Source organism: Ornithodoros turicata, chromosome 4 (assembly GCF_037126465.1).
Source record: "Ornithodoros turicata isolate Travis chromosome 4, ASM3712646v1, whole genome shotgun sequence".
Lineage (NCBI taxonomy): Eukaryota > Metazoa > Arthropoda > Arachnida > Ixodida > Argasidae > Ornithodoros > Ornithodoros turicata.
Window position 1 is genome coordinate 12,784,876 of NC_088204.1, and position 8,588 is coordinate 12,793,463.

General features: G+C 44.4%; 1 protein-coding gene across 1 annotated transcript; it reads left to right on the top strand.

Moving 5' to 3' along the window:
• The first annotated feature begins 40 nt into the window (after positions 1-40).
• Positions 41-7,092, top strand: LOC135391074 (HMG box-containing protein 4-like). The gene is made up of 7 exons (XM_064621170.1): positions 41-896; positions 980-1,182; positions 1,915-2,280; positions 3,009-3,093; positions 5,343-5,407; positions 5,511-5,768; positions 6,041-7,092. Exons 1-7 carry the CDS (start codon positions 524-526, stop codon positions 6,206-6,208), a joined length of 1,518 nt encoding a protein of 505 aa, XP_064477240.1. The 5' UTR covers positions 41-523; the 3' UTR covers positions 6,209-7,092.
• The last annotated feature ends 1,496 nt before the right edge of the window (positions 7,093-8,588 follow it).

The following is an 8,588-nucleotide window of genomic DNA, read 5'->3' on the forward strand; positions in this document are numbered from 1 at the left end:
TGATTATTTGGTTTCTTTTCACTGCATTCTACGTAAGGTTACCTTGCTCAGAATTTAAATTTATTTTACGAAACTGTACAAAAACAACACACACCTCGGCGGCCATATTAAATATTATTCTCTTCGAAGTTGTGCAACTTTCGTGATCAGCGTGTTTCCTCTACGTTTCTGCCCTTTCCTTGTGTCGAGCAACGACTATATACGTGACCCATATGACGATTTATATGACAGGCTTTACGCCAACATCGTCTGCTACCCAACACGCGATAACCGCATAACCCATTTAGCGGTTCGCCCAACCCTACATGAAATAGCAGTGATCTCATGCACGATATTCAACGCTTGAGAGGTCCATCTGGAACATGGTAGTACCTGTACCACCGTGAGAATTTTCCTCTAACATCTGCATCGATTGTTCAGGAGATCTCCGCACGTGCCTGAAGAGTGTATGTGTGCTCATCAGCACAATGTTTGCATGAGCGTGGAGTGATATTTGAATTTTAAAAAAAAAAGCACAATCAATATGGCAAGCGGAGGTGTGTCCAGATCAGGCCGGGTCCGAAAAAAGTCTGCGAAATTGATGGAAATGGAGGATTGGGATGCCCTCGATCTCAACGATGGCCCCACAAAGGGGAAAAAGAAGCCGAAAATGGAGGAAGGTGACTATGAACCCGAGCGAAAAGTTGCGCCCATTAAGATTTCCAAAGCTGCCACTGTTGCTACAAAGTCCCCCGCGAGTCCCGTGAAAAGGAGGGCCATGGATGACATGATCCATCTGAAGAATCTACAGAATATACAAGAGTCGGGGTACCTGAATGTACCCACGGTACCTAAGGCTACTATGCAGCCCGCCCCACATCAGCAAGCTATGTACACCGGTGCATCTGTAGATGATGGTGGGTTACTGCACACTGATGCTATGAAAGGAGACGAATTTCAGTGCTGCTTGTTGTAACAACATACATTTTTTACATTACAGATTCATCGAGTTCCTCATCGGAATCAAGTGAATCCAGCTCTGAAGAGGATTCCGATTCAGATGACTCTGTGCGGTACGCCCGACCTATGCAGCGCATGCCAGTGCAGCAGAAGGCGGCACCTATAAAAAAAGCACCCTACCACCACATGGCTCCTCAACCAAAGGCTACGGCTCTGGATTACGAACCGGACCATCACATGAAGGTACAAAGTCTTCATTGGGAGTTAGCCAAGTTTGTCCCAAGGCACACCCCATCCAATGGTAGCCTGGCATTCCAGGGGATACGTTTTAACCAGCCATTGATCGAACCCCAGCCCCAGATAATTAATATGCACTATCATTGTGCAACACAGGATGTACAGACAGAATATTCACTGGATGTTTGATGTCTGCATGATTTAGCTGAGAGTCACTCACTCTAAAGCGTATTTTGAGCCGTATTGCTGTTCTAGTTATTTTTGAAGATTTGTACAGGATGTGGGGAATGCTCTAGAAGTGTACTTCTTTATGACATAGCCGAATGTGTGAGAGAGCCTCTCGGAAACATCATGATTTTTGTGGGAGTGGCATGCTGGCTATACTGGTATGAAAACACAACGCAGCAGCAGGCGGAGACACAAAGGATCGCAACAATACATATGCGTACTCTCAACTAACAGGTTTTTAATGACAACTGCTGACAAGCAACGAGGCCTTTGTAACATAAGAAAAAGGGGAAAGGAGTTGTATGGGCACCCTGTCTATTGGCTTTAAAGAAGAAGAGATTCTCTTTTTGAAAATGAAGTCTATAGCAATGACTGCCCCACATTACTGAAGACTGGCGTCAGCACTCGTCTTGATTTAAACACGTGTTGTCATTAAAAATCTGGCTATACTGGGCTGTCACTTTCAAGCCGTATTTACATTTATTCTCCGCAACCCTTTGATACCCGCAGATGACAATGGGCGCACGACGGCCGCCGCATCCGGCCTCCCCTATGCAACGCCACGGCCCAGCCGGCATGGATTCTAGTGGTGACATGATAAATGTCGAGGAGAGTGATGACGATGATGATGATGACGACGACGATGATGAGGACGATGACGACGATGATGATGACGACGACGATGACACCAGGGACTCCCACCTAGTGATAGCGGAAGAACAGCCGATGAAACGCCCGCCTGGGAAACGTGGGCCGCCCCGCAAGCCAGTCAAGGGGAAGGTGAAGAAAGCGAATGATGATCCGGAGTATGAGGAGCCAGGTAAAAAGGGAGTGAAGAAGACTGCTGGAGGAAAGACCAAGAAACCAGTCAAGGAGGTTGGCTGCAGTCCCTTGTTGTGTTATTTACACGCCCCCGTCACTTGGGGTAATTTAGTGTCATTTTCGTGAAGCACACTCCAAACAAGTGAACGTGACTTTTACGACGCGCTTGCAACACAGCTCAAGTAAGTGTCACGTAAGCGACAGTGGCCAACTGCGACAAAATTTTTAGGCGCACGCCACAATACCTTCTTGCGATCGTTTTTTTTTTTTCTTTTTTTCTTTCTTTTTTTTTTTAGAAACACTTCCTGCAAATCTTCCTCCAATGCTAAACAAATTGGCCTCAAACGTGTGCCACAAGAAAAATGGCTGCCGTGGGATCGCTGAGACTGTGAAGTTTTCACAGGGTGTTACACGTCACATCACACTTTTCTTCACATCACACAATCACACGTTTTTTTGAAACAGTTTCACACTGTACTAAAATCAAATAAACACGCTGTTCAAAATACTTCGGAAATATATTGGAGTTGGCAGGATCCCTCGCTTTTTTCTCAATATTTTTACCTGTACCTCAAAGCCTGTCATCGGGGCTATGCACTCGGTCCACCGAAGAGAAGTGATGCGAGTCTGAGGAACTCTCTACATCGTTAGTAGTGCACTTCCTGCCGAGTGTCGCTGAAAGATGCCGTGTGACAGCACATGAATGACACTAAAATAGTATGACGGGTATTAAAATGGTAGATAGCGAGACATTTCCATCATGTGACATTTTTGCGTTTCAGAAAGGGAAGGGTCGTCCCATGACTGCGTACATGCTGTGGTGCCAAGAAAGAAGAAAGACCCTAGTGGCCGAACATCCAGGAATGGGTAAGAAAATCTCTAGCCTTGGCTTGTCTAGTCTAGTCTAGCTTCGAAAAACAGAAATACTGATTTTTTCAGACTCGACGGGGATCGCGTGTTAGTCCGAATGATTGAGCAGTCGGAGAAACCGAATTTCGTTGAAAATGCTGCTTCACGATTGTAGTGCTTCAGCTATCTAGCAACAACCGTTTGGTCGACAGTACCACTTTCGCCGCGCATCTTCTTATATGCGAGGTTGTACGTTTTCTCGAAAGCCATCACTGAACTTGCGGGGGTAAGCCGTGTCCGAAAAAAAACAGGATTTATGGTGTCCGGAATTTCGGTCGCTCTTGGACATCAACCCTGTGGGGCTGCCGACCGTGTCGTGATTGTGTCTGAAAAATCGGCCGGCGACTGTTTGTCGGAAGGGGAACAAATTAAGATTCCAAGCCCCGTGATACATGCTTACACAAAAACTACAAGTGCAATGAGCAGTCCTAGTGCTCAAAGGCTGAGCCTGTCCGGTGTTGTCTCTGTGTTATCCCGCTCGCTGTTTTTCACCTTTCAATCTTGCGGGTCAGGAAAGTTGTTTGCATCGGCTGCATGGTCTGCGATGTCACGCGTAACTGCACAATAGTGAGGTGGACGCCTTCTTTTTTTTCCCATTTGTGGTTGTATTTGGCACCACCCGTCCTGCACCTGATGTAGAGCAGCTGACTGGTTGTCTTGCCCCCCCCCCCTCCGGCCAGTAGCAGGCGATTCTTGGCGGCCAATAAACATGCTCGATGGTATGTCGTCACAACCACGACCTACTACAGGTTTTACCGGCAATTTTAATCCAAGTGCCAGCTAAATTAATCCATGCCCCATAAAGTTTGCATGGCACATGGATTAATTTCGATAGCGCTTGGATTAAAATCGGCGGGAAAACCTGTAGATTATAACGGCCATGTCATAATCGGCAACCCCTATGAGGAGCCCGTCTGCACGATCCGATAGGGGAGCTACTCATCGGCCCACGAGATCTACGTCGTGATTGGACAATGGAAATTTGAATTTTGAACGCGCAGAAGCAGACGTGCGACTACCATAGCAGACGACAGCAACAGCTCCTATGAAAACGCCTACAATGAAGATGATAATCAACTGCAGAAAGAAGCATTTTTCATGGGACATCCACCGCTTCTACAAAAATACGAAGGTAATCTAAAACACGAAGTATTGCAGACATTGAGGAAGCAATAACCGGGCCAATGAGTAGTGCCACCGCTAGCTTCCAAATGCAGCATAGGGAAGGGGTGCCTATGACAGGGACATTATAATGTAGTAGGTCGTGGTCACAACAGGTTGGAAAGGGGGTGAGCAAGATTGCCATCCCTGCACGCAATCTTGTAGGCATAGTTTTTCAGGAAATTTGTGCTTCCCAAAGGAAATATTTCACACGATAATTCCTGGCGGTAGTAGAATGCTCATATCATGCAGTACAGAGATATATGTTTGAGGCGCCTTCCATACTCTTTTAAAGGTTTGCGGAATATCTAGGAAGGGTATCCAGAAAGTAAGGTGTTTCATTTTCACTGGGTTCCACATATCTTGAACTACATTCTTACACAGTTTCCGCTATTATTGAGGCACTCATCGTGACAGGACATCAGTTCTTGTGTACCTGCACCCCCTCTTATGAAGCTAAAGTATGGTGGACTAGTCCACCATATCACAGCTTCCTTCACGGAGTCTTCACATTTTCATCTTTGAGAAAATTATGACGAAAACCGTTTCGTCAGCTGTTCTTACAAACTGTCCGACAACCATCGGACATGACTTCGACAACCCTTCGACTGCATGCAGTCGAAGGGAGGGAAAACGAGGGAAAACGTAAATTGCGGTTTCCTTCAAGTTCACGCTTAAATCAGCTAACTATGTAACGGATTAATCACGTTCCTTTTGCATCGTTGTCTAAATAAAAGGCATCTTTCATTCCACAAGGGTAATTTCTTGTGCTTCAGTGTCTCTTTAAGGGACCGAAGCGCATGGTGGTCATTCGGGAAACTTACGGTTTCTAGTTAGTACCTGTTATCGTTCATGTTCACTTGTCTAGTAGTTTTGATGTCTGTTGCTATTTCAGGGTGTCTTCTTTCTCTCTTCTTTTCTCCTCTTCTTTTTGTAGTCTTCTTTTCTTAAATGTAATTTTTGCAAATACTCTCGTGTTTTATGCCCTACATTGAAGAAAATTTCCATTCTGCTGTCTGCCTCATTTGTTACTCTTTCGTTTTCAGACTTTGCCACGATAAGCAAGAAACTCGGCGAAGCCTGGCAGATGTTACCAGACAAGGAGAAAATTGTTCGTTCCACTGTTTTTTTGTTTTTTTTTTCAATCTCTCTTCACTCTTCTGTCTCTCTCAAATCATTAGCAGGCAACTGATCCCATTGTATTATTCGTCCAGGCCTGGAGACGCAAAGCCAGTGTGCCCAAAAGTAAAGGATCTACCCTTATCAGTACTGGGAGACCAGGTACGACAGCACCTGCGGGGCCTCGTGGGACACCCAAGGCCGCCCCGGTCCCGCAGGAGGACTTGAAGACCTCTGCTGGTGCAGTTGAAGGACCAAAATCTCTCGGTACCGGTCCCATCGATGTTGCAGCACATCTCAAACTACTTGGGGAGTCGCTGAGCACTATTGGCAGACGTCTTACAGAGCATGAGGTTAGTAGAGGTGTGAAAGCTGTGCGGTACTCATTGCTGTGTAATGCAGTGGGTTCGAAGCTAGATACTTTTTATTCTTTCACAGCGCGACGTTCACAGCTTAGTGTCGAAGCAAGAAAAAAAATCCAGTATAATTCTGATTGTAGCTTTGGAACGGAATCAGAGCTTTGAATTATGACAACAAGTGTGAAATTAACATAGCATCTAACATAATTTGACGTGAGCTTGTTTTTGTATTTTAGTGCCCCTTTAACTCAAAACTATGTTTGCAGGGCCAAATAGCGGTGTCTGGAAGCTTGTCCGTACTGCTGGATTCAACGCTCTGTGCTTTGGGACCTCTGTTGTGTTTGACGTCTGTGAGTCGCGAAATGGATGGGTGTTCAAAGGAGACCCTGACAAAGATTCTCAACAACGTGGCTTACGTCATGCCAGGACTCTAATCGTGCGCAGGATATGTTTGTTGGCTCGCTTGCTTTGCAGTTTTGTATAGGGAAGCAACACTAGCTGGACGTAGAAGACGACATTTGCGATGCTACAGCAGCTCTTGTACTGTTGAGAATGGTCCGCTTTATTTGCCGCTTTTGTTGGAGTGTGACTTGCAAGAGTCAACAAAGTTCAACTCACATTAACGTGCACTTTAATAATAATTTCATATTTGCCGCATGCACTTTTGTGTGCTGACCTGCAAAATGTCTCCTTTTTGCACACTGTCACCAGTAGTTGTTGCCAGTATGCAATATCTATTTATGCTGGGTGATTAAAATAATTGGACCAGCATTTTCTCGAAATCGTTGGATCAAATGAGTCGCTGCTCTCGTTGTGCAGAATTGCAACAGCGTTGCCTTTGGGCCTCAGCCAACATTACCACAGCGACACGGATTCTGGTTAACGTAGCGAGCTTCATTGCCACAGTGTGGTTTCTTTGGGCACATTGCAAGAGTGAACCCTGTCTTTTTATCAATGGGAAGTAAAATGTGCATAAACAAATACAAAATCAAATAATTCAGATTCAGTATTTGTACGCAATTTGCCACAATTGTGGTATAAAGTTTGGGTACATGTTCTTGCATGTCACACCCTGAAAAGTACAAGGTAGTTAGTTATGTATCATGCAAAAATCTGTTTCACTTCATCTTTATCTGGGTTTTTGTACATACCTATGCTCATTGTGCGTGCTAAATTGTGATTGCTCGCTTGTTCGTTGTATTATAAATTCATAATCATCCCAAGTAAAAAAAATTCACTTGGCATCATCCATTAAGATTACAAACATCAACAATGTGAAGTGCACTTTTAAAAAATAGCATTAAACCATTACTCATGAGTGTGTGTGTGTGTGTTGTTCTCCAGCAGCTCAGCTCCTTACTTACGTACACAATTTCTCATAAGCTTCAAACCGGTATAAAGTACAAGTAGTAATTTTTGTGAGGAACTAATTTTCGAGAAATTTGTGAGCTCTCTTTTCTTCGCGAATTTAAAGTTCCGTGAAATATTCGAGCCAATAACAGAAAAGTATGCAAACGAAATATTAAGAAATTTGACCCAGGACGCTGAGGCAACTTACATATGCGGTTTCCCACGATATTACACTGCATTGCCTCACAAAGTGTTCATTTGTCTGCTGCAAGTCCGTGTCCCGTGATTCCAGTTCCTTGTAATCCTGGGTCATCCAGCAAGCGTGTATGGGTTTAAGCATGCTGCCATGCGGATTGGCCTTTGTAAAAGTTGCTGCATCGCTATCGAGTGCCAGTCATGCCTGCTCGATGCGGTGACAGGAGACCGGCAATTTGGCAATGGCCCAGATACCGGCCAAGTAAGGACTCCCTTATTGCAGCCCTCTCAGTCAGAAGGGCTCAAAAGGAAGACAAGTGCGGCGGGTTATTACCCAGTTGTGGTGGGCCGCTAAAATGCCTGTTGCAGGGTGGCTGGCTCCTCACAAATTTGCAAATTATTGAGCCCGCAAATTTAACCACTTATACATAGGGCCTGACTTTTTAGGGTTAAACCCGTATCCGCCCGATATTTACCCCCCGAACGAAATCTGTAAAATTCGGGTTTAACCCGAATCTACCCGAAAACATCAGGGTCGCCTGGCACACTCGTAAGCGTGCATTAAAATAAAGTTTGATAACATTGCTAAACATTAGTTCCATGTTAAGACAAATTTTTATTAAACAAAAAAAAATCACCCGAATTCCTGACGACAGAATATGCCGTAACGGGATTTAACCCGAATACACCCGAATTTTCAAATGAAAAATATCACCCGATATTTACCCCCCGAATTTGGCCAAAAATAAAACCCGAAAAAGTCAGGCCCTACTTATACAGTATACTATTTTATAGCTCTTATTTGATGTGTTATTGGTTGGTTCAAGTATGTATAGAGCCTATAGTTTGGGGGTTTAACCCGATTCTTCCCCGAATTGAAGGTTTCTTCTGTAAGGTGAAACCCCATTTTTACCTGGCAGATTGCCCTCACTGAGACATCTGTAGGAATGCACACTAACTTATTTGGCAGCATATGCAGTTGCATCATTGTTTGCACCAAAGCAGTACAGTCAGTTTGAGTAACTGAGCTTGATTTCTCCTAAAATTTAGCATACTGGAAATTTTCTCTTACAAATTTGCATGAATTTAGAGCACATGTTTGTTTACCCAATTTTTACCACCCCACCGCCGAACATAGAAAAAAAAAATTCCCAAAAGGCTCGTATAGTAAGGCTCATATGTATAACAACACAGGTAGGTGTTCCTGTGACAAACTTTCTACATGTTAACAAGTAAAGTGCACGAGGAAAATCAACACTACCGCTAACG